We start from the raw sequence: 27,068 nt of genomic DNA, 5'->3' as shown, positions 1-27,068 counted from the left end.
AGCCCTTTGGAGTTTGCTTTTGGGGACCACGTTTTTTACTAGCTACTTATATTCTTTCATTGAAGGCAACTCTCAGGAGTTTGTTAATTGGGTTTCAAATATGGTCCTTTAATTGTTCAAACATTGAACTTAGGTTTGACTGTGCTGGCTAATTTTTAATTAAAGTAAGCTTACTAAAATAACTGTGAAAGATTAAAATTGTTAGACATAATCATATAGCACTTAATCCCACTCCTGCTCTGTAATATTCTTTTCACAGCTGGAACCTAGAATCCCCGAAGAGCCTTACTAATTCCAAGGGACTGGTTGCCTGGAACTCATTACAGAAATGAGGCCTTAAAGAATAGGATGTAATTTTACTTTAAAATGCTACAAGTTAAAATTCAACATCTGTTTTAACTGTTCTTTTTCCCTTGTACAGATTAAGTCTTTTAGGTGAGAATGAAAAATCATTTAGTATTTCCTATATTGATTCGGGGTGCTGCTTGCAGTTCAGACATCCGCATTTTTTCCCTTTTCTTTCTAGTTCAGTCACCTGGCTACCTGCAATTTTTGAGCCAGAGGAAGAATTCCCATAATGCCATAGTAATGCTTTATATTTGCTCTTGCTGTCTTTGCTTCACTGGATCTTTCTCTGTCATTTCCATTTTGTAAAAGTAGTATGAAAGTCTTTCTTTTAATGGCATCTTTCTTAGTATATTGGCTCTGTTGCATTTAGTTTGTGAATTAATTTCATAGCTACTGAACATCAGCATCTAGTGCTCACTGTGATGATAGTATAGCAACACACACACACACACACACATATATATAAATTTTATATATATACACATGCACACAACACTAGTACTTCAGGGCAGATTTTGAGCATTGCTCTAGTAGTTAGGCTACTTCTTAAAAAGAAGAAGAAATACCGAATTCTTTTTGTTCCCTTCTTTCTGTTGTCAGAAGCAATTCTATTGTCAAAAGGTGGTTTGTAGTGATTTGCAATTCTTGTGTGAAAGGGTGGAACATGGTATTCTTATAAAGCATTTTCACTAAGAGAACTTTGAATTTGCACAGAAAATCAGTGATATGAGGGAATGTTGATACTATGTCTTGCAATTTACTCCTTAAGAAAATATCATTGTATAAATGTTCTACGTTATGTAAAATTATCTTTCCTAACTATTGTATTATAATGACGTGGTACCCGGAGGGACAACACTCTAGCTGGAAGGTATTGGTGTTTTACAGTTAGTTTGTTCTTTTGACGTGTTGCCTTTAAGAATATTGCATAGTTGATCTGCTCTTGTTCTTGTATGAATTTGCTGGTGGGACAATTTATTTTGCAGGGAAATAATGGTAGGTTTATCATGCAAACACATTTGAAGTTGAAGAGAATGTTACGTTTGTAATTCTCATTGAAATAACAATCAAGAAAGAGATAATGAGGTTAAGTCCTTGGCTGGAAGGCTTAATTACTGACTTTGAAGTTTTGAAATTTTTAATTTTTCCTATATTGAAATTTGACTACCAAATTTGAGGTAACCTTTGAAGGAGGTAGAAAATAGGGAATGATGATAATATGAAATGGAGGTGTGCAGCTTCAGAATGTATCAGCTGAAATCTCATAGGATTTCACAGAAGCTACATAATTTGATGAATCATGTTGGAAAGATGAATCATTTGAACAAACAGTAAAGTTCTGTGAGTTAATGATGTGGCTTAGAAATAACAAGGAGATGCCAGATCACAAAGAAGTTGTATAACATTGTCAGAAAAACTTGAAAAGTTAATAGTATGTATGCATCTTACAGTAAGCAACTGGTATATTAATGAGGTGGAATGTTTTAACTAAAAACTGAGTTATAAGTGTTCATTAGCAGGGGTGAAATCTGTAGATTCAAAAACCTCCGTGCTTTCCTACATACTTGGCATTTGTCTGGAAGAGACAGTGAAACAGATAATTAAGACTAGTTTGTTTATTGATTTTCATTTACTAAAAGCAGGACCTATTCTCACTTCACAGATTTTATTCAGCATCTAAGTGTAGTGGAATATTTCTACTTAGTACTCTGAGCAAGGTAGGCACTCTGTAATCATGAGTGCGTATTACATCTGTGCTGTTGATGCAGAGAAACATAGATCATACATACTTGATCATACAGAGATCAAACATACTTGGAGCAATACTCGGTGCCCTTTGATATGCTCAGTTTTCAAATGGTATCTGCCTTGCTTCAGGGGAGGGAAGCCCATAGCATATTCCAAGCAGAATTAGCCTGGGTGCAGGGTTAAACTGGTAGATAAAGGGCAGGTTTAAACAAGAGTTGTAGGCATTTAAATTGGAATTCAGCATCTCGGTTATTGTTTATTATTATGTTTGACACCCACAATATCTGATTTTTTTTTGAAGTAATTTGTAGTGTGAGATGGATGTCTTTAGTGATAGAAATATTTCCTCCTGAAAAGCTGTACATTTGCAACAGCTCCATCACATTGTTCACAGCTCTGGCTTAAGAGGTGTTCAGATGCTGATTATTCCTTGATGCTTTCTGTATTCAGCGCTTCTCTGTTTTATTTGGATCATAATTCCTGTTTGTTCGTAATCTTGCTTTCCTATGAGGGAGCTTTGTAACTTTAAGTACATTTAAGCATATTAAGTACAAATTTTCACTGTACTAGAAGTAAAACTTTTGATTTTTCTGTTTGTGAAAGTGTTTTTTCCGTGATTCTGTTGGAGGTATGGTGTTCAGAAGCCTTGTATCCTGAAGGTGTTAATCGCAATCAGCTCCTTATCGACTGCACTGTAACGTATCCACGTAACGCCGACAGTGCTGGCTGCACATCTGCTCGCTTCAGGGTGGCCAGTTCCTGTACCGTGAATAAATGGGGGCAAGCTGATCCAGAGGCTCCTTGTTTTAAGAACGATACAGTACTTTAAGAAGGGGATTTTATTAGCTGATTCCCTTTTATATTTGTAATTTTGAACTTTAAATAGAATGCCATTAGATTTTCATTTCCAGAGTTTTTCGTTGCCTATCCGAAACCATTTAGTATGCAGGTGATTTGGTTGCTAGGGAGTTAGTTAAAATGTCATGATTGAAGACACAGAACAGTAAATAAGCAGAAAACTGTGCGGTTCTTTGTGTGCTATGCTCTATACAGTCTTAAAACATGGCCAACTTCTATGAAATTCCTTGAACCATATGACCTGAAAATGGGAAAATCAGTACAGTGAAGCTCTTTGTTATATAAGTGATATTGATAGACCTGTGCAAAACTTTCTTGTGCCTGTGCGTGAGCACTGCAGAGACTTAGGGTCGGATCTGGTTTTGCTCCTAAGTGAAATGAATTCATCAATTACTAACTGAAACTCATGTAGTAATTGAACTTGGCAATATAAAAGGTGACATTTTCACCACAAAACAGGTCAGTTTAGTTGGTACTGTATCCTCATGTCAGGCCTCTCACTAAAACCCTTCTTGTAAAACAGGGTTAAAATTTATTGGCAGTTCCGGACGGGAATAAGCCACGTGAATGTATTGTGCTTGGCTCCAAGCGTTACCCTCTCATTTACCGCTTCTGGGATTTGCTTAAGTTTCTTTGTCTTTCAGCATGCAGTCAGGTGCTACCCTTCCCCCTCTCCGTTCATCCGAGACCACTGAATGTCTCCCCCTTTAACTTGGCAACAAATGAAATAGCCAGAGATCCTAATTTCAGAACCACACTTATTTTATTAGTGTTTAAAATATGCTGTTAAACAAATGTGCCTCGTAGCATCTTTGTTACACTAATAGTAGAAGTTTCAACCAGTGAAGTAGCTCTTTTTTTTCTATTTTATCCTGGCAGGTTTGTGATGTGAGGGGAGTGTGTGTGTGTGTAGGGGGGGGCATATGTTTAATGGCAATATGGTAGATGATATGGCTCTTTCTTGCCTGAATGTCTAGTGTCTTACTAGCAAAACTCTTGCATATCTAAGATGATGGCAAAGTTATAGCATTTGTAATACAACCACCAATACAAAGATACAAAATACTTTCCTGAATCTGAAAAGTATACTGAAGATAACAGTGTAGACTTTGATTTATTTTTGTTCATTTCATTTCATTGCAACAACGGGATGATATTTCTTTACTATATTACTTTTTAAATTGCTGTAAGTGTGAAAGGCAAAATTGATTCAATTATGCAATCTGCGATTTTATTATATCACTTTGTTTTGTCTTTAACATGACTGTTTCCCAGGATCTGAACCATAATTTTACATTTAATCCAGTTTCATGAATTTTGCAAGGAACTAAATTTCTTGCTCTCTGCATCACTCACAACTTATTCTCTAGTATACTTATTCATGTATTTGCAGTGCTTAAGTAAAAATAATACTTAAAATTTCTTTTATTTAAGGCTTCGGAAGGAGACAAGTAACAAAATGAACAGTCTAGCTATTAAGAGAATAACAAATGAAATTATCAAATCACCTGAGGATAAGCGAGAATATCGTGGACTGGAATTGGCAAATGGCATTAAAGCACTTCTCATCAGCGACCCCACCACAGATAAGTCTTCAGCAGCACTTGATGTACACATAGGTATTTAGTATATTTTGTTTTCATTAGATCACTAATAAAAACTGCTTTAAGTTTTGATATTTTAATTGCAAATAAACTGATGGAACTATACAGCAAAAGTTTGGTAACCTTTATAGTAGCATCCAGTTGGCAGCCTGGCTTTTTACTGTAATTTAGAGTTTATTTAATTTTTTGACATATCAAGTAGGAAATTGTTAGAGCTAATTAAATTCATTAAATGTATTCTGTGTTTACTCAAGTGTAGCACAGTCTGCAGAAAGACTTTTTAACCATTAAGTTTCCAGTTATGGAAGATCTTTTATATAGCAGAAAAGGGGAGAGTATGAGTGCAGTTATTTCACATAGCTCCATCTCTCATGTCAGATGTCTTTTCATGCTAGGTTACTGATGCGTAGGGGTAAGAAAATGTTGTAGTGCTGGAGGAAGCGGGGGAGGCACTCCCTAGTGTCTATGATGCCTTTTTGTGAAAACAGAAATACCGGGAATAGAAGGCAAAGGCAGGTACTTTGTCTCTTTAAAATCACTGAAGTATTTCTGTACTTACATAGTTCCACAGTTGCTTTCAAAATGTGATGTGCCTACATGTTACCTACACATCCTTTTTCTTCCTCTTTCTGTCTTTGTATTTGGGAGCTCTTGCTGCCAATGGCATTAGGACATATGTAAAGTAATCTTGAAAACTTCTGGCCCCTCTTGTAGTGGAGATGGCTGTCACAAGTCATTATTTAGTTCAGAGGGTCCTAACTAGTTTTTTTGGATACTGTGGCAGTAATAACCAACTGCTGTATCCAGTTCCTACAGATGTTTCTGTTGCTTTCAGCTCTGCTCTCCTGTTGCACACTCCAAAGCAGGAATGCCAGAGTCAAATTTCCACACTTCTGGCTTCCATTCCTACACACCATTGTTATTTTTTGATGTGTGCCTTCAAACCTACTAGCTGATCATCAGTTGCTGCTTGTTTTTCAAGCAATTATAGCTTATTCCTAATCCTGTAAACCATAGGATAAATATCTCCTTAGTTGCATCTGGCAATTCCTACCTTCCAATGCAGTGCAGTTATTGAAATCAATGTATAGGAGTTGGAACATAGTGATCTGCCACATTTCTACAGGTTATGAGTCATGGACTTCAACTGAGAAGTTGTCTCTCTATAAGCCAATGATTTGGTGAGGCAATTTGAGAGACTAGTTGGTTCAGTTACCAATTGACTGAGGCAACAAGCCATAGTATAAGACACGTTAAAAACCTTACTGTTTTAACATGACTTTTATGAATGATTATATGAATTTCTTCCTTCTGCAGGGTCCTTGTCTGATCCCCCCAACATTGCTGGGCTTAGTCATTTTTGTGAGCATATGCTGTTCTTGGGAACAAAGAAATACCCAAAAGAGAATGAGTACAGCCAGTTTCTTAGCGAGCATGCGGGGAGCTCAAATGCTTTCACGAGCGGAGAGCACACCAACTATTACTTTGATGTGTCACATGAACATCTAGAGGGTGCACTGGACAGGTAAACATAGTCTTGTTTATTTTTGATTTGTTAATATTTCTGCTATTTCAAATTGCATAAAAATTCTTGCTGATAGTTTTATCTTTGTGATAATAAAAGGTTGGGAGTGCTGTGTTTAGTTGAAAACGATACTAGATACTAGATGTTGTTCAAAAATGTTAAAGTAGATGTTCAAGAAAGTTTTGCTTAGATTTTTTTCAGCTATCAAAGTCCAAGGATTGTGTTTACAGTGAATATTTTTGAAAATATTTGGGGCATAGAATGTGATCACTAACTATTGCATTGTTCAAATATTCTGATTATATGATCAAATATTATGCTTGCCACAGGATCCTTACATAATTCGTAGCATAAAAAGGATGAAGTCTAGAAGTGAACTAAGATTCTTTTAGTAAAAGGAACTGACTGAAATCTCTACTTTTTGTGGGAGGGGACAGAAATTGAAAAGTGTGTAGTCAATGAGGCAAAGCAAGAGGATTTTCTCATGAGTGAAAAATGTGGGAAATGTGTGGAAAGATTTTGTTTGTTTGTTTTTTCTTTTTTTCCTCTCTTGTCTATGCTGTAGAATTCTTTTGTATGTTTTCTGGATGTCTGACAAAAGATTGATTTGATTTGCAAGATGAAGAGCCTCTTGCAGCTGAACTTTGACACTATGAAAGTGTTGAATATATGAAGTATGATGTAAAGTTATCCTTGTAATATTTTGTATGATGAATCTTTGTCTGCATTTATAGATAAAGAAATTGAGAAATAAAGATAGTGAATGCAAGTAAAAACTGTTCTAGAAATTCTGCATTTCTTTCTTTCTTTCTTTTTTTTAAGATATCAATATATTCAGCTATTTTCAGGAAGGAGTTTAAGCTATATACTTTCCTGTTAGTTTTTGTTACAGTGCTCTTGACTTGAAAACAATTGGAATTTTCTGTTTAGATTTGCCCAGTTTTTCCTGTGCCCTTTGTTTGATGAGAGCTGCAAAGACAGGGAAGTGAATGCAGTTGATTCTGAGCATGAGAAGAATCTAATGAATGATGCCTGGAGGTTGTTTCAATTGGAGAAGGCTACTGGAAACCCCAATCATCCCTTCAGTAAATTTGGAACAGGTTTGTCAGAATATAATTATCCATTCATTGGAGTTTTGTATAATGTATGTGGTAATATTGTTTATATAAAATAGGTAAAGATAGGACTGAAATAATTCCCCTTTTTTCCTCTCCATATGTATTTATGGTGGTGCTTAATTACATTTTCCACATCAGAGACCAAACAGAGCTGGACAAAAACATAGGAAACAGAATGATGTAAGATTTGCAGTACAGTGGTGATGCACCCTTTATAATTCTAATAATTACTCCAGTAGATGCTATTTTCCAGTGACTGAAATGAGTTGTCATAATTTGGGACTGTAAGTCTTTGTGCACAACAAAGTGAACAACCAGTGCTTGAACTGCCGTAAGCCACATGCTATTTTGCTAACGAGTATTGCCATAAGAGAAGGTACTGACCAGAAAGGTAAGCAAAGTAGCGTGACAATCACTGAATGAGAATATGAAAACAGAATCTTAAGCATAAAACACAACAGCAGTAGATGGCTAGGAAAATTGGTCTCTGACAAACTCTAATTTTATGGCTATGGGTTTTTTCTTTCAGGCTTATTCACAGAATGCTCTATAACAATAAAAAAAAAAAAAAAGCCCCCAAACCTCAATTTAAAAAACATTAGATATCATGGTTATGAATAAAACATAAAATTTTGACGTTTTGGTAAAGTTTAATTGGAGTTGTTTTCACTGCAGTTATTTTCTACATGAGTTGCAAGTTGTTTTGTGAAACTATCGAAGTAATAGGGCCATTAATTCATGTATTGTATTGTTTAGTCCTTGAGCATCAGTGTTATTTGTGTCTGGGTCAGTTAGCTGGAAGAATATAGGGTGCAAATACTGGATACTGTAGGATGATGGGAAGACAGATAATGGGCTTTAAAGCTGGCTTCTTCCTCTGTCTCAAGAGCAAGAAGAACATTTTTGTTTGATGTGAGAGGCTGGTAGCAAGCAGCTGCAAGAGCCTATGGTGACTGTTTTCTGATAAATAGAGAAAGTTAATTCAGAAAGGCAGTGTTAGGAATTACATATTGATATGCAGGCAAGCATCCAAAGCATGTTCTGTAAGTTCAGAGGGGTAGGTCTTCCTGAATTCTTGAAGAATGTTTTTGCTGTCGCTAAAGAGATATCTTTAAATTTCTCCGTAGCATTCAGAAGATGTCAGTGAAAGTTGCAGAAACAGTTTTTGACAATTTAGGAGAGTTTTACAGATGGCAAAGGTGAAATGTTCTCCTGAGGAGAATCCCTAAAGTATGCTGGAATTCAAAATCAACAGTAATACTTGACTCTACTTAGTTTAGGTTCTCTTCTGAAATTAATGTATAGCATGTAGCCTTGTTGTAGATCTGATTTTGCAGGATGAGAGCTGAACTTTGGCTTTTGTTTAGTCAGAGTTGCTAACTGTGATATGATTTTCATGACAAATGCAATTGGCATCCGTTTTCTTTTGACCAGCCGAGATGTTGTTACACAACCTAGCAGAATACTAGAATAACTCCATTTGGTGTTTCAAGGCACTGCTCATTTCTATGTAGCCAGCAAACTCTCTGGTCCCCTTTATATATCCAGAGAAACAAATATACCTTAATCCTTCAGTTATCTTGTTAGTACGAGTACTTTGTCCCCAGATATCCTTCGCCCGTCTCACTGAATAGCTACCTATGACAGCAGTTCTACTCCATCAGCACCCTCAACAGTGTCCAGTAATTCCCCAAGCAATTCTGCAGTGTCCAGTGTCTATTCTCTTGCATCTGTAGATGTCTTCTGACTGTTGCCTCTTAATGTATTCAGGCACTCTAAAAACACACTTACTGTGCTAAAGCTAGTGCTTTACCTTTTCCTGATGAACATATATGTTGATTCTGTAAGACTGAAGGTGCTAGGGTGTTTAAAACTTCTGCATTTCGCTTGTCTGCAGGCTTAAAACCATATGATCTGATAAGTTACTGTAGTTTATAGCTTGGGAAGGAACATCAGCAAAATATTTTAAGTATGCTACCTTAATGATACTTTCTAAGCTTCATTAGAAATCTTTGCTTTTATTCACTTAAATGTGAAGCTTTAAAATGAAAGAAATTTATTGGTTCAGGCAACTTCTCTGCATAATATATTATTGGCTCTTGCAGTTGTAATGAGACTTGTCTCTTATCAACAAACATCTGGATGTTATACTTGTCTTATGTTATACACGTTGCTAATTTTGCCTTGTTGGTTTATGTTAACTGTATCTTTGATAGTAGGATTTGTGCACTAGCATGTACCAGGAACATTCTCACAGTGTTTTCTCTCGTTTGTGCTGTTTTTTCTTTAAACATACAGATTTACTTTGCTTCTACATTTTCTTGCCTTATCCCTGCTTTGCAACCCTTGTTCTCTTCTGTAAATGATCCGTATTTGGCTTCAGCGAGTTACTGGTTTCATAGGTGGAGTAGTAGAGTTCGCAGCTTTGGTCTGTAGATTCTGTGGATGTTTTCGTGTGTCCATGTAGTAAAGGGAAGCAGAGCTGATTAAAATGCAGTGTGTTCTTTGTAGATTCTAACTTCTCTATTGCTTTAAGTTCACTGAAAGCTTATTTTGACGTAAAGTTTGCACCAATTAAAGGGAAATGACTTGGTGTGAAAAGTTGTGTCCCTCCTGCAAATACGGGCTTATTTAGGAACAGTTGTCATGTTTCTGCTGCCTTCTGGTCCTGTTTCTCTATGCAAAAGCAGCTTAGCTGTTCGTGAAGCAGGAGCTGAACAGTCACAGTTTACTAACCATGTGTTGAAATTAGTAATTATTTATTTCAGTTTATCTTAACATACCAGGCTATAATTTATGGCAGTTCAGCACACAATGATTCCTGTGACAGATACATGTATATGAGAGTAAAAACCTGCTGCAGATGTGCCAAAGGAAAAGCTTTTCCTTCTTCTGAATTAGAGCCTAGATTTAATTATATTGCTTAGAAATAACCCATTTAAATTTAAGAATTGATTTATAAGACTGAAACTTCCTAGGTTCTTGAGGAGGATGCAGATTGAGAACGGAAGTATTTATTGGCTCTGCTGAGCTGAGATGGTATTGATCCAATTTGCTTGTTACTATGTATGCTAATTCTTTTTAAAATGGCTGTCGATCTGGAGCAGAGCAGATTCATTCGTTTGTGTTTTTCTTTTTGATTTGTAAATTCATAAATATAAAGTTATATATGTCATCAAGCTATATCGTTAAATTTTATGTTATGTTACAGGGAACAAATTCACCCTGGAAACAAGACCAACCAAAGAAGGAATAGATGTAAGACAAGAGCTATTGAAGTTCCATTCTACTTACTATTCTTCAAATTTAATGGCTATTTGTGTTTTAGGAAGAGGTGAGAACCCAGAATTTTATTCTATGGTTGAATAATACTTTAAAATGTTATTTATGTTCTTAAAGAATAAAAAGAAGCATATGCAAGTCTCCGAAAATCTGAAGAAAAGGTAAAAACTGTTCAAACTGTACAAGCTGATCAAACATATAATTATGTTTAGTGAAGTCTCCAACTTGCAATGTATAAATTTAAATGTTTAGAAAGTCACTATAAAAAAAATGAGCTGAAAATTTTAAATATTTTTAAAAGTCAGGCAGTTACTGTCATTGTATGTAGGTTTGTCCTCTGAAGACTGGCACCTCTCTGGTTTCAGGTATTGGAAGGGGTTTAGTCATTGTTTTTGTATTTTAAACCCATACTTCAACTACAAATATTTCTCTGTATTGTCAAAGAATAAAGGAAATGTCGAACTGATAGAAAAATTTCAAATTATTAACTAGCTGTATTTTAGAGATTTGCGAGCCTTTTAGCAGACCTATCTCAAAATATGTCACAGAACTTATTCTAGAATGATTTTGGCCAAAGCCTCCAAGATAGAAGTACTGAAGCTTAAACTGTTTATTTTATAGGAACTTAACATTTAGCAAGGAGTCTTTGCTTCAGTTTCTGAATTAAGTTCCAATTACTTAACATCTTCTACAATCAAGATGATATTTTATGTGGGTTTGCCAAAAGCTTAGTAACAATGTGTTGAAAGCTGTTTGCTTATTGAAGAAAATACTCTGGCAGAGTAGTAGTTATATGGTGTTTTACAATAATACTTTGGTGGATATGAACAGAATAAAATTCGTTAGCAAAGGAAATCCCTCTTTACAGCATTTCTGGTAACAGAAAGCTGAATATCAAGGTCCTTGATGAAGCATGTCTGTGTAATTTTAATCATAGAGTATAAATGATTTTTTTTTTGTAGATTTTAGGACTACCAAACACGGTGAAGATAGTTTTTTTTGGTTTTTTTTGTTTGTTTTTTTTTTCCCCTTGTGGTAGCTTTTACTTAATGAAATTTTGTGCTTATATTCATTGCTGAATCAGTTCCAGGCTCCCTGATTTCCCTCAGATTTATTATTACAACACATCTACTGTAACATCACATATTTGATTTTTTTTAAGGTAGTTGCAAGCTGAAGAGTAAAATGAGTGTATATATATATATATATATATATATATATATATATATATATATATATATATGTATATGTGTGTGTGTATATATATATATATATATATATATATATGTATTTATAGCTGCAGTGCCAGGTGTCTGTTATGTGTAGGGATATGTTTAACACAAATAGGATTAGATGAATGTCATGTGAAAAAATGCTTTATATATTCTGCAGATAGCAAGAGGGCATTTCTGCAGGTAAACATTATAATATTGATGAAGATAACCTGCAAATATTTTTCAGCATTGTGAATGTATTCTTATTTGAAACAGATATTTCCTTTTTATCTTTCTTTTTTTTCCTTTTGCTTATTTTACTAGAGCAAAATTAAAAAAGTCTTTTTTTTTCTAGAGAGTTTCTTAAGAAGCTTAGAAAGGACGTATGCAAAGCTGTTTCCTCGTTGAGGAAGCAAGTCAGTTGTCTAAAGTTATGCTCAGTCTAGTAGTTTTCAGATGTTCTGATTCTTCCACTTTCTTTTCATTTGTATGTAACACGGAATAAATAAAAAGCACAAATAAAAAGAGGGTGGGGGGAATCAGAATATAATTTCTTTAATAAATAGTAATACTCAAAACAGAAGTTTGCTACAATTAAATCATGAAATTCAAATCAAAAGATCAAAGATCAGTTTGTTTGTTTTAATAGACTCAGTAAAAATAAAATGTAATCCAAAGCAAAATTCACTGAATAATCATGGAACAGCTTTAGTACGCAGTTCACGTGTAGAATCCTAAATAGAAACTTTTTTACTAAGAATCCCCCTGGCAACTGAAAATCAGTCTTAGAAACAAAAACCTCACAGTAGGTGTAAAGATTAAACGATTATGTTCTTTGTCCATATTGAAATGCTATTTTTGGTTATCTTTACAGAAACTTGAATTCAGCAAAACTTGAATTCAGACTTCTTGTGTTTGAATGTAACTGAACAATATATTAATTAATTTATAAAGAAGCTACTCCGTTAACCAGAAACACTGTTATGATCTTGGGTTTTTTTGGTTAAAAAGGAAAAAATGGTTTTATGTTTAGAATTATTACCCACACAATGTGAATTTGACATAAATTTGAAGATTTGTCAATAAGCATTAGATGCAATAATGTATGCCTCATTTTTTTACTAAGAAACAACTGTGTAAACTAAAAAAGAAAGAAAAAGGGCATGGAGAAAGTCTGGAAATTGTTCTTTGAAGTTGATTGTTTATTGCATCTCAGTCTTTTCTTCTATCAGGCCATGTTAAAGAGAATAACAGGATGACTATAAAACAACTAGTTTTGATTTTAGCAGTAGAAAAATGTGAGCTTCAGCCTTGGCTGAATTTCTGCTGAAGTAAGTGTGTACCTTTCAGCAGTAACTTTAGTATTACTGGCTAGGATTGAGCCTGGAAGAGTATTAGTGGTACCTGTCTAATCTGATGTTTGACACTGCTCTCGTTCTCTAAATATTATCTTACATACTTTTTTTTCTGACGTGGGTAATAAAAATAGTGGCCTTAATGCAATTATAGGCAGTTCACAAAGTATTAACATACGTTTAACCATCTTGGCTTGCACTTTTTTTTTTTTTTCCCTCTTGGTCACTGTAGTGTAGGAGCTTGCATATGATGGGCAGAAAACTGTTTCTTGGTAGGCAAAAAAGATTTCACTTTCTACACTTAGGGGAGATTGTCTTAACTTATAAGGTGGCCTCTTCGAGGTCTTTCCAGAATTAAAGTTGTACTTTGGGACATCCAAGAAATCCTGAATTTTTTTCTTCAGCTCCTACCATGAAAGGTGTGAGTTAAAATGACTTGAAGTCTCTCTCATCTTATTTTTACTTTTAAAGATGCTCCAAAATAGCTCTGTTTAGGCAGATAGCTATTCTGAAGGCAATATTTCAACAGAATCAATACTGGTGCCCTTTAGTTGAATTGATACACAACATCATTTTTTTTTCTGCAAATGTTCTTTGTTTCATTTTTAGCGAGTTCTAGAATCACACACTGAGACTAGAATAGATGTAAAAGTAAAACTGCATACAGAGGTCACAAATATGTGGATGAAATTATGGGTCACTGAGGACAGATGACTCTGGCTCATAGTGTATTTGAAGTATTGGAGGTGGGGTGAGGCTGAATAAAATCAAGTTTTGACAAAGACACTTTCACACTGGAAAAATGTGGATTGCACACAGTGCTGTGGAATACTTTTAACTGCATTTTCATGTCTCTTATGCTTTTTGTGTAACATTTATTTTTGTAAGTGTTCAATATCTAATGCACCTTTTCTTCAGTTCCAGCCTAGATTCATTGGAACAGTTCAAAGATTTTTGATTTTTCCCATGTTGGGGATTTATTTTAATCATGGTTGAATCTTTCCTTTAACAAGCACAGTGCTCTTGTTATAGTTCAAAAATTAAGTATTAAAATAGATGTCCTTTCTGAAGTTAATAATCATAATACCTTTAAAACTACTATTTTGTATAATCCCTGTCTCCCAAAAATGTATCCCAAATCTATATTTCCTGGTGTCTTCAGATAACTGTTACGCTTTTTTTTTAATTCCCCTCCCCCCCCAGAATCCTTGGATGAGCTGACTAGCTTGGTGGTGAAGTTATTTTCAGAAGTAGAGAACAAAAATGTCCCTATACCAGAGTTTCCTGAACATCCTTTTCAAGAAGAACATCTCCGGGTAAGTATAGAGATGTATTTTCCATCAAGTGTCTAACTTCAGTGATATTTTTCATATTAAAGTAACACAGTGCACTTCACTCCTTCTGTATCAGTGTCCCTGATAAATTCCATATTTTTCTCCATCTTTTCATCCATCTCTCCATACTGTACTTATATTAATTACTGTAATTCATATGATTATAGCACAGACTGCACATTTGGTTGCAGCTGTAAACAACGGAGAAATAATTAATTCTGTAATAAATAAACAATTAATGTTTGCAGCATGTTAAGGCTTGTAATATGGAAACAGTGGTTTAAGTGTTGCCCTAATTTTTACATTCCTTCACTTTCAACTGTATTTTTTTTGATGTTTATGTTGATAATAAAATGTGTGTACATAAAAGGGAAATTACATGTTTTCACAAAGAGAAAGAAAGAATGAGATTGGTTGAGTTTCTGTTTGTATTACAGATTTCCTCATTTATTTTTGTTTTCAGCAACTTTATAAAGTGGTACCTATTAAGGACATTAGAAATCTTTATGTCACGTTTCCTATACCAGACCTTCAGAAATACTACAAATCAAACCCTGGTCATTACCTTGGTCATTTGATTGGGCATGAAGGCCCAGGAAGTCTTTTATCAGAGCTTAAAGCCAAAGGTAAGTCCTATGAAGGTAAAGAATTAAAAATTACTGTATTGCATGTGTTGTGAAAACTCAGAACAATATTTCACATAAAATCAATCTTTATGTGTTAAATTTAAAATTCCAGTTATTTGAGTAATTTGAATCCTAAGTCATTTCACCCTTTATTCTTCTTTCTCTGACAGGCAAAGATGAATAAATAAAAAGAGCCCTGAGTATTGAAGCTATTATTTCTTGCACTTTCCTTCTTCTTTTATCCTTATTATAGGCATGCTAATTTGATATACTGGTCTTACTACAATTTTTTTTACTGACTTAGAGACTATTGTCAGCTCTCTTAATTGACTAAATGACCTCAAGAGTGTATCTTTTGTTATTGTTCTTTGTATTACAGTGTTTCAGATTGTAGTAAATTGCCTGGTGACCAAATGGTCTCAAGTTCTTCATAACATCCTTTCACTAAGTGCTGTGCACAAAATCAGATAGATGTAACTTTTGTGATGTTTAACTTGCGTTGTTGTTATAAGTGTTAAAGAAGAAAAGAGGAAACACGTAAAGTAATTGAAATGTCAAAACAAAAGTAATTCAAAGTTGCCAAAGCATAAAAATAAATAGTGTAAAACTTTACAAATTTGTTTATGTAATATATTTTCTCTTTTATTTCGTAGGCTGGGTAAATACTCTAGTTGGAGGACAGAAGGAAGGTGCTAGAGGTTTCATGTTTTTCATCATTAATGTGGACTTGACAGAGGAAGGACTTTGTAAGTGAAGTGCTATATCTGTATTCCATGTTATTCCTGATCTGATGGGTTTTGTGTTGGTATTCAAGAAGACTTAATTGTGTTTATTACTTGAAAGCCAATATATTTTAATTAGCTGGTTATCCTTCCGGGTTTGCATTCCCCCAGTATGTTAATGCACTTTATCTAACATAACATTATCACATTAACTTTATTGGGATTGCATATGTGCTTAAATATCTTGATGTGCCAGGATCCCATTAAAAATGCAAACTTTTATACTTGTTCTCAACAGAATTTTCTCTGCTTTCAGAATTGAGTGAACTGTTAAGCTAGCATCTTTTCTTTTCAGTGCACGTTGAAGATATTATTTTGCACATGTTTCAATATATTCAAAAACTACGTACAGAAGGACCTCAGGAGTGGGTTTTCCAAGAGTGCAAGGTACAGTGATTGTTATTTGAAATGTGTGATTATAATTTTATAAATTTTTGTGTTGGAACTAGAACCACATTCCTTGGCCGTAGAGACAGACTTTAATAATTGCATGGGAGTTAAGTTTCTTAATTTTAAAGATTCATTTTCTGTGACGTTATCACACAAATGGCCAGTACATTGAGTATGCATTGTCTTAATATAAATATGAAATGCTTTTGCAGAGCTGTGAGTTCACATTGCATGATAACACAAGGAAGGTGGAGGAAGATGTAACTTACCTGGTTCTCAAGGATATTGCATAGCCTTCTTAGCCTTTATAAAAGGTGTGGGAGGAAAAAATCTTGTTGTGCAGGAGAGCAGTGGGTCGGGATTTGAAATGGCTCTTATTCTACCCTTCTCTTCCTTCATATGCCAAAATGTAGAATTGAGATTGTGAAGGCAGTAAGATATTAACAACCTGCTATCTGACCTTTTTGAGAGGTGAACATGTTGCTTTCTAAAACATTTTATGGAGTACTTCAGTTGTATGTTTCAGTGTTTACTGAACTGTTGAAGTGTATTACAAGTCTGTGTGGCTCTGTGTGCGCAGAGAAAAAATTGCAGGTGTTGTATTAGAATTAAATAGTACTGAACTTCTCCGTGACAGTGCACAATAAAAACAATTCCTTTAATATGTGTGTATCTATATATACACAGTCATTGGTTCACTAGAAATAAAGATTTCTTGTGCGTATGAGGAAAACAAAAGATGAAACTAGTGAATGTTACTGTGTCTCTTCTGTCTGAAATTAGAAATTCCATAGATGCAAGTTTATTCCTTGCATTTTGGTGCTGTATGCCTGTTGAAGAAATCTCTTTGCTCTCTGCTAAGAGAGTCCCAATGGACTGTAGTTCTATCCTCCACCTCATAGCTATGCCTTTCCCTTGCTCCTTTTGGGACAGCCCTAGCACTCCTCTGGTGGTGAAGTGAGTTAGAAAAACTGGCAAACTGATTGAAAACTAATCTTCTTTTGAGTTAATTTTCAGCTGAATTGTTGACTTGATCAGACTTGCTGCATGGCTTTACAGGAGGAAAGGACTGTCCTTTCCATTGGCCTTGTAGCCATATATCTCTTTAAGTCACCCTTGCAGCTGTATTCTAAGAATGATGTATTCTATTCCTATGGCTAAAGACAGCAAAAAGAAACACTCAGTCTCTAAGCTTACTCTTTGGCTGGCTAAATAAAAGGAACAAAAAGGCAAAAGGGAAAGGCTTCAGTTCCTTAATGTTTTTCTAGTGCAATGTTCATTTGTCTCTGTGTTGGTGATATCAAGGTTGGTGTGTTTTCAGATTACCAAGAAATTTAAATATAAAAGCCATGGGACAGATCTCTTACTATGAGCATGACTTAAAAGACTGTCATTTGTATTTTTTAAAATAGAATTTTAGCACGCTAAGTGCTTCACATTGTGAGGCTGTCTTAAGTTGCTCATGAGGTTTGTGTAACTTGAATATTACTAATGAAATCTCTTGTGTTTGGTGTCTGTCTCACACTGAATACTGCTATGCTGTAGATAAAATGCAATACTCTCTTCTTCTTATATCATAAAAAGGAATTAAGCAGCCTTAAGTGTTATGAAGTATTATTAGTAGTAAGTAGCCTTAACCATTTATTTTTATATATATATAAAAAAATTTTATATATATGTGTGTGTGTGTGTGTGTGTATGTATGTGTATAATTTTCACCCCTTGCTCTGTTGTTTTCTAGGATCTAAATGCTGTGGCTTTCAGATTTAAAGATAAAGAACGACCACGAGGTTATACATCAAAGCTTGGAGGAATGTTGCATGTAAGTGATTTTTTGGACAATATACTAATCATTCGACAGCATGTTAAGTTCTTTAATTGCACTGTGAATAAAGATGGGTATTTGCAAAGATGTTTTGCGCTTCTTGATCTTAGGAAGCTGCTGCCATGTTTTGTGAGCTCTTGAGCTCTTACTATTGGCAGGTCACATTTTTTTTCGCTCTCTACTGCTTCATAATTCCATGTTCGGTAGAACTGATTTTACAATAACGGAAGCTGCTCTTTCATATGGTTATTTCAGTGTTGCTTAAGTCAGATTAGAAATGCATAGATTTCTTAAAAGCTCCCCTTCAAATTGCCTAGTCTGCTTAGCCTTTTATGTGCAGAACATAGTTAAGCGAGCGTTCTTTGGTGTACTGTGAATCTTTCAGACTAGGCTTTTCAAATTCTGTTCGTCTGATCTATTTGACAGATCTTTAGTGTTAACATTTGATTTCTTTTTGTAACATAGGTTTGATTTATTGTCCTTTGTCACGTCTTTTCTCTTTCTCCTTTCCAAAACTGCTTTGTTGGCTATTGTGTCTTCTGGAATTTCTGTTGAAGCTTTATGTATAACATCTATAATTCAAGGAGCCCCTTTATAAAAATTTGGTTAAAAAAGTGCAGCTGTATGGCATACTGCTTGTACCCTATGCTTAGGCTACCTAGTATTTTCCCTTCATATAAAAGGGTCTCCAAAATCATACTAATCATTTTCAGACAAATTCTAATTGACTTTCCCTTAAATTGCCAGATACCTTGTCTTAAAATTTCATTGTATTTTTTTCAGATATATTGTAACTAGCTCTTTGACACCTTTGTATACGCATAACTGTTTTTAAATAAACCAAGCACCTCTCCAAGTGCATGGGAGAACATGTTCCTAGAAATAACAGTTGCTGTAGGAGAGTACAATAGAATGATAAATGTAACTGGATAGAAAATAAGTGCGTTCTAGGTATTTGAAGTTAAATCTGATTTGACATATTATAATTTGACTACTGTTCTAGAGATGAGGCATAACTCAACATCCATTTTCTTCCAATTTGATGAAACGTACTGTTTGGGGGTCTCACAGGTAAAAATACATGAAAAATAAGAGGCACGAAGCATTTCAAAGGAAAGCAGCAAAGACAGTCCAGGGCTTCCTGGCACAGTGAGACATTGGGAACCCCTGTTTTGGGAGGCAAGAAGTCAGTAGTTGGGTTCTCCATTAACAGTTCTTATAAGCAGTTTTTGTAATTGGTGTATTGCTGGTGATGAAGAAAATATGCAGTTGACGTGATTTGTTGAAATCCCTTAGAGAACTCTCTTTCCTACCTTAAATCTTAATTCCAGCATGGCTCTTTGCAGCTTCTACCCAAAAGCCTCTACCCTATGTGTATATGTTGAAGATTTGCTAGAAAATCTTAGAGATTTTTACAATTGAAGCCCTAAATAAATATGTTAGAATTGTCTGAATATATTATGCTTTTACATAAGTGAAGTCTATTTCGCTTTAAAATGCTGTAAAAGAGGTTGAATTTTTAGTGAATCTTTATATATATATATACACACACATATATCTATACACATATATAATACATATATATATATATATATATAAAAAGAGGGTATTTTGTCCTGTTTTGTTTCTGTTCCCCCAGATGCACTGTGGTGATTACTTGGCATTCTTTTATCTTTAAAAATGTCCTCCAGGGGTCAGCATTTAGCAACTTATTTTTACTTCTGTTACTGTGAAACAGTATTTAGAGGTGTATGACTTTTTATATTGAAACATGCAATGCTTCAAGATAAAAGAATGCTAATGTATAAAAGTACCAAAAATTAGAGAAGTACAGTCTGTGTAATCAGAGTACTACTTCATCTTGTTTAGTTCAGTAGTTTTTTCCTGTTTAGTTCTTGCTGTTATTTAATTCATCTATATATTTCTGCATTTTGTATTTTAGTATTATCCTATAGAAGAAGTATTGGCTGCTGAATATTTGCTTGAAGAATTCAGGCCTGATTTAATAGAGATGGTACTAGATAAACTGAGACCAGAAAATGTTCGGTAAGTTGGATTGCAGTAACTTGTATTTTAACCCAAATTCTATAAGAAAGCAGAAGAACTAACAGGAGTACCAATATTTAGGTATCTTTTACAGATTCAAAGTAAACATTACTGAAAAAGAGCTCTATTTGCAAGGGCATGCAACTTTTCCTGTTCAGACTGAAACTTTTTATGTAAGATGTCTTCCTCAGGCTGAATTTCTCTTTAAGAAAATGTTTACTCAGAACAGTTCAACTGTAACTGAGAAAAAGCCTACTGAAAGTTGTCCTACTTTGCTTAAATCCTTGGGATATGTTAAATGAAATGCTTGAATGGTCATAATTTGGTGCTAGGTCTGAAAATGTGTTTAGAGGATGGCTTTTATCCAGTGTATTTATTTTATTTTCCCTATGGAAAACTATCAAAATCTGTGCAGATCAGTGGAACTCCTGAAAAATAACAGTTTATGTGAGTAAAAATGTCTGTGTTTTTATCTACTGAAATCTCCCAGGCTTCCAGAGCGTCTCTTTGATGCAAGTGTGATCAAACTCTGCATGTGCATTCCTCATGGAGTATGCTGCAGTACAGGTTTCAGGGCTCAGTAGCCCTGGAAGCAGACCAGGTGTTGAAAGGAAAAGAGGTAGCATCACTCCCCTATGCTTTTGAGGATCCTCAGTTGTCACCTAAGTAGGAAAGAACGAATATATCTGGTCAGAATATTGTTCCTAAGAAAAAATATATCCTAAAGAACAAATATATCTATTATCTTTTTGAATATGTAAGGAACAGTATTCTGACCAGGATAAGGAAATGAGTGCACTAAAACAAATAGTCTGCTGAGATTAAGATACGCAAGTGAAGGAATCTGGAAATCAGAGAGAAGAAAACTGGGGCAAGCCAGCAAAGAGAGTGTTAACTGAGGAGGAGGAAGGGCTGGGGCAAAGGATGAATGAAGAGAGGAAGAGCCTGTAACAGAGCTGGTGAAGGAGATAGTAGGGGTAATTTAAGAAAGGATACTGGTAGCTGTGGGGAAGCGATGATAAAATCAAATAAATAAAATCAAAAAGTGCTTCTTTAATTGTATGTTCTGTGCTCTGAATAGGGCAGAGTTTCAGTAGGACTGAAAATTAAACTTGAAATGTAAACTTGTGCATATGTATATATGCATACATGTATATGTGTGTGTATAATACGATACAGTCTAGTTACAAGAAGAGGAGAGAGCAAATCAAGGTTGCATGAGCAACGGTTATTCTAATACTTTGGAACTTTTTTTTTTTTTTTTTTTTTTGCATTTTAATTATTTTAATATAGCTTTTGTGTGTCTATTGTGACAAATTATAATATTAAATCCAAGTAGTGCAGAAGTATTGCTAAAATGTACAAAAACACAGAAATGAGTTGTTGTTTATGTTTCTGCATATTATTCTTAACATGTTTGAACGCCTGTTTATCAAAGTGTTTTGGAAGCCAGGTAGATGGTAGAAAAATAATACATTTTTGTCTGTTTATGAGTGTATTCCGCACTGGAATTTTTACAGTGCTTGATATAGACAATACCATGCAGATGGACAGTGAGGCATGCATTCATCTATTTTTGTAGTGTATATATTTCAGCCTTGTGAAGTTACTTTGAAGACCTAAAAATTTGGGCATGAATCTTCATTGTATTTGTCTGCGTGACAAAATCTCCTTTTGTATTTTCATTTAGCTTAAACTGCATCATAATTGGATACATTAAAATAAAACTGGATTATGATCTGCATTTGCAAATGTCGTGGGGTTTTTAGGGGTATACTAGTAATGGTAAAATAAATGAAACTGCGTATGTCAGTGACTGTAGTTGCCATAGTAATTAATGCCCTTTAAAGAAGGGCCTATATCTTCGTGTGTGGGTGTGTATCTATGGGTAATGTGTGTGGGATACTGCCACTGAAGCCTGAATGTTTGGAGAGAACATATTTTGAACAAGCAGTACCAAGAATTTCCAGGTTCTTTTTCCTATTATATTAAATACTTCTGTTTTGAATATATTTTCCACGTTGATCTACTGCCCAAGTTCTGAAATTTGATATGAGAGCTTACTTTAATCTGAAGACTGTTGTTAGTAATTAAAAGAGAAAATATGTAGTTACTAATTTCCTTAAGAAAGCTTAATCAGAAGTTCCAAATGGATTTGAACCTTGAACTGATTTTAGAGTAGTTTGGAAGCAGTAGATAAACCGTTTTTTTAATACTGATTTAGTAAACAAGCTACAGGTGCTGAATTGCATCTGATGTTAATAATAGCTTTAAAATGTGACTGTTAGGATTTTTAGAAAACAGAAATATTTCCTTAAGGAATACCTTCTCTAATGTAATTGGGTCTCTATGCTATCTGCCAGAGAACTACCAAGGTATAGGTATCTACTTGCTGACACTTCAAAAAATCGGCATGGGGAATTAAATAAATTGTTAGGCACTTTGAGTTTGTCGCGCATGAAATGCAGATGCTGCTGGACACCACAGAGCACTCATCAGTTTTCTTTGTTACTGCTGTCACGGGTTAAGCCAGCCTTTGTCGCTTCGTCCAGCTGACAGTGCTCCAGCATCAAAAAGCCAAAACCAACATTGTTCAAGGGTTATCAGTGAGATAACCTAGCCTAGAGAGCCTAGGTGGAGGCAGAAGATTTAAATTTGTAGCATGTGGTCTGAAGAATAATAGTGGTAACAGTTTTTTATAAGAATTTGGAGTGTTAAGTGGTGTGCTTTGCAAGTTTTGACTTTTGTCATGAGTGGGGTGAACATAACTTTTACAGCAGTCTTCTTTTAGTTAATATAAGCCCTTGCTTGCACTTGCAGTTCCAATACTGCATCGTTTTATGTCCTCTATATTTCAAAAAAAGAAAAGCAAGAAAAGAGCAAGATGAAAAAGAGGACTATTTGCTATTAGAGAGATTTAAAAATATATCTATAAAAGGTTTGGAATTTCATCTTTAAAATGGATACTAGCCACAGCAGACTAGAGAGATGTATCAGAAATAAGGAAACTGTAAGAAAAGTAATCTGGATGTTCCTGGTCCTCCCACCTTAGAAATCTGTGGTTCTTTTTGAAATTGAACATCGGTACATTTTCCTAATGGATGAGAGACGACATACTGACCGGGTCAAGAAAGCCTGTGCTGAGAAAGAGGTGGTCATCCAGTGACTCGTGTCTCTCGGGGTCGCTATGCAGTCCCCGGCTTCCCACAGCTTGGGTCTCGTTCTGCTTGCTTCATGTTTGCTGCTGTTTTCTCTTTGGATGCTGAAAGGAGGATGTTTTATTAGCCTTCCCTGAGGACTATCCGCATTGTTTCTTGGTTTTACAACCACGTTGTCTCTTCATTTTACCTGCTTTAAGAAATAGATGATAATAGTGATACAATTTTAGACATTTGAATTAAACTAAATGTTGGGAGGTAAGGAACTTTAAAAATTGGAACCTAATCTATATTTATGGCCTCTTTGGTTTCTGTACGGTTAAATAGGTGATGTATATATTCTTTTGGTTGCAGAAATTTTAGTAGAGTTTAAAGGTAGTAAATAGAAGCTTAAATACTTGCAGTTATTCTGTCAAGGCTAAAATATAAACATGTACAAACTAGAGAGAGACCAAAAACTGGACAAACCCAATTTGAACAGCAGAATTCAACAAAGCAGTGATATTCTAACATGGACCTAACAATGTCAGCAGGAAGGCAGCAATAATACAGCAGCAGGCAAACTTTATACTTGAATTTGACTGGTAGATGGTTTCAGTAAGGATAAATATATTGTTTGTTATATGTGAACTAAAACAGTGTTACCATGACAACTGTACATTCCTATCTTAGCTTTTTTTGTGTTCAGACTAACATTTGTGTTGGACTATTTGTCTTTTCTGAAACCACAGCTTCAAGCTAATTTGGCATGAGTTGACACCAGAACCTCGAAAAGGTGTAGAATGCTTCTTAGCCCAAAACATTAAATAAATTTTAAGATTCCTAAGTGTCCTGTTGCTTTTTCCTGCATATCTAAGTGATATAATTTTCAGCATAAAATACTCAGCTTTTATGTAGCTTGGTTGTTATTTATGTGTGTTATGTTTTAATAATAATTATTATTATATGTAGCTTAGTAATATTACAAGGTGATTTTTCTTGGAGGTAAAAGTATAAGTCCTTTTAATTGAAATTAAATGCTTGTTCTCAGGCAATCAACTGCCTGGAGTTTTGAACTAATTAGATTTTCCTGTTCATGTAACTGAAGCAAAATATCAACTTGTATATACTGATATACTCCTCTTAGGCATGTTTCAAACTATTATCTTTAGAAATAAAGAGTATAATGAAAATAACTAGCAGGTAAGCGTCTTAGGTAAATACAAGGTGAAAAATCTGCTCGCATTTTAAGATACTTTTAAAATGTAGTAAAATACAGCAAAAGCATCACTTTGTAGTAATCCTTTTATTTTAAATTACTGACAAGATAAAGCCTCTTGGAAGAAAAAAAGCTCAGTTAAATATTACTGAAAATGATTTCATAATACATTACAAAGTTTCAAGGAAGCCACTGTGAATTTACATTTTTAGGAAGCTGATACTGCTCTCGTAAAAGAATGTGAGGTGAGATTATAGATGCTAATAAAAGGATCTCCTTATGTTTTTCAGTTTTTGATTATCTCTATCTACGCGATAGTAAGCTATCAATTCAGTAGCCTATTTACTACTACTACTTCATTTGAGCAAATTGTGCGTACAAATAAAAAAAAAACTATGGATGTGTGCTTTTAATCAATCTATATACATTTGGTTATCAGCCATTTCACTGATATCTATGCTGATGTTTACCTTTCTGTTCTCCTTTTTTAATGGAAGAATTATACATTATCCATGATCACCGATATTGTATAAGTTACACTGGAAGATGTTGTATTATGATGGGCAGAAGAAAATTTTTGTTGTGCATTTTTTTTAAATTAGATGACCAATCTTTACTATATTTATTTTGCCTACTGTCAAGTAGGGAAGTTCTATTTTATGGATAGAAAATGATATGTATTGACAGCCATATTTAGGGGCCTTGCTCCCATTGACATTCCTGCAGTGCTGATTTCAATGGAAGCTACTTGCCAAGACATAAATCGAGGCCTAAATAATATTCGCAGTATAAGTCCAAGAGCATGTAACAGGCAAGAAAATTGAATATAGGTCCAGAGTTAATGCCCTAACTTTTACCTGCATTTATTTTCTTTCTTTCTTTCTTCTGTGCCTTCCATAAATTGTGGCATTCAGTGATGTAGTTTCACTCAGTATGAAATACTATTTTCTGCAGTGGTTTTATTTTGTATCATTTCCTTTTTCTAACACTATTGAAATTCGCCTTAATTAAGGACTTTTCTTGGCTTATCTATATTGGCATAGCTATATTCACTGTTAAAAGACTATTGTTCAGTGTCTTTTAAAAAAGTTTAGTTCAACTATGTTATTTTCATAGCAAATTTTCTTTAAAAAGAGTGTGGAAAAACATCCATACTCACAGATGGTAGCAAGTATCCATATGCTCTTCTGTTTGACTGAACTGTAACAGGAAGTTTTTATATTGCCTCCCCTTCCTTTCTGCCCCCGCATACTACTTGTTGTATTTAGTAGCTTAATTTCCCTAAGAGAGAAACCTCCTTAAGATGCGAGCATCTTTTTTACTTGTTTAAACTGCATTGGGTTTTGCCAACCATCTGCAGAGATAGGGGAAAAGACTTGGCATGTGCTGCAATTTCAGCTGAAAAAAAGTAATTTTGCCATTATTTCCAACACACTTTTTTCTTATCATCTGCAGAATAAATGCTATTAAAATTTGAGAAGTTAGTGACTCATCAGATTGAGCAACTAAGAAGATTTTTTCTGGATAGTTAATGGATTCTTTTTCCCCCTCTTTCTTGATACCTGAAGTGCAGCCGTAGTAGTATCCTGGTTGGAAGGAAAATACAATGAAGGACAAAAATGTTCATACAGAAACTTCTAGAGACCTGAATTTCAGAGATACTGAGCAAATGGTGATTGCTGTGCAGTTGCTGGTGTCCATCCCTGGCAAGAAACTTTCCAAATACAGTATATGAGCTTATCTCTTTTATTACATTGTATTTAATAAATGTTTTGAAAATCACAATTTGTTCATTTGTTTCTTGTCCCAGTCTCTTGTATTTGTAGAGACTCAGTGATTTTACTAAGTGCTAGTGCAGGATCACTGGCATGGTGCGCTCCGGCTACATTTCTCCGTGTGTGGTTTTTCTTTCTTTCTTTCGGTGCATTTTGCAATGAGATTTTGTAGAAGTGGCTTTTGACAGGCTGTATTGCCTCTCATCAGCTTTACTGGGGTGTTGTTGTTGTTGTTGAAGTTATGAACAAACCTAGGTTTTTGAGTTCGTTTTGTCACTGTCATGACGTTTTTATGCATTTTGAACAAGACACCTATAATTTCTTCCATTGCTTATTTGAGAATATCATAATATGGAAGGCAAAGTTTGTTAGCTCCTAAAACAGCGAGCGTTCTTTGACCTGTCTGTTACTAACATCACAAATATTACGGTCTCAAGTATATTATTTTTTACCATTTTTAAACCTAGTTTTATTTATTATGTAGATCTGGAATGTAATGGTTGATAGTCTTACCTGGAAATACATTTATTTTAAAGCAAATTTATTCTCTTTCCAAGTAACATTATTCTGTGGATCTACTGCTTGACTCCATTTTACATTTCAGGAGAGTGAAAAGTGAGATGGTATCTAGTAACTATTTATCACATTATATAATTTGTGCTTGTTTTTGAAAATTTAATATGACTGTGTAACTACGGACTAGCATAGTCTTCATATACGAGAATGTATATGTAGAAGTAAATTGCATTTATAATTCCAGCTGTGCTCTCTTTTTATAAATGGTTGAGAAGCCTAATTGCACTGCTTGCATTTAAATGTCCTATAAGCAGCTCCTATCTTACTTTTCCAGTGCATTTTAACTCTGAATGTAGCTGTGTGGA

General features: G+C 34.6%; 1 protein-coding gene across 3 annotated transcripts in view; it reads left to right on the top strand.

Moving 5' to 3' along the window:
• Nucleotides 1–27,068, top strand: part of IDE (insulin degrading enzyme) — a 68,692-nt gene that overhangs the window by 5,956 nt on the left and 35,668 nt on the right. For all 3 annotated transcript variants that reach the window (XM_062580602.1, XM_062580599.1, XM_062580600.1), the window contains exons 2-11: nucleotides 4,390–4,574; nucleotides 5,877–6,084; nucleotides 7,015–7,184; nucleotides 10,414–10,536; nucleotides 14,257–14,369; nucleotides 14,851–15,013; nucleotides 15,667–15,759; nucleotides 16,091–16,182; nucleotides 17,927–18,007; nucleotides 19,953–20,056. In XM_062580602.1, the coding sequence (XP_062436586.1) occupies nucleotides 4,415–4,574; nucleotides 5,877–6,084; nucleotides 7,015–7,184; nucleotides 10,414–10,536; nucleotides 14,257–14,369; nucleotides 14,851–15,013; nucleotides 15,667–15,759; nucleotides 16,091–16,182; nucleotides 17,927–18,007; nucleotides 19,953–20,056 (1,307 nt within the window). In that variant the 5' untranslated portion in view covers nucleotides 4,390–4,414. The remainder of the gene's footprint in view (nucleotides 1–4,389; nucleotides 4,575–5,876; nucleotides 6,085–7,014; nucleotides 7,185–10,413; nucleotides 10,537–14,256; nucleotides 14,370–14,850; nucleotides 15,014–15,666; nucleotides 15,760–16,090; nucleotides 16,183–17,926; nucleotides 18,008–19,952; nucleotides 20,057–27,068) is intronic.

Source organism: Rhea pennata, chromosome 7 (assembly GCF_028389875.1).
Source record: "Rhea pennata isolate bPtePen1 chromosome 7, bPtePen1.pri, whole genome shotgun sequence".
Lineage (NCBI taxonomy): Eukaryota > Metazoa > Chordata > Aves > Rheiformes > Rheidae > Rhea > Rhea pennata.
The sequence above is the reverse complement of the archived record's forward strand: the minus strand, read 5'-3'. Positions and strand labels throughout refer to the sequence as shown.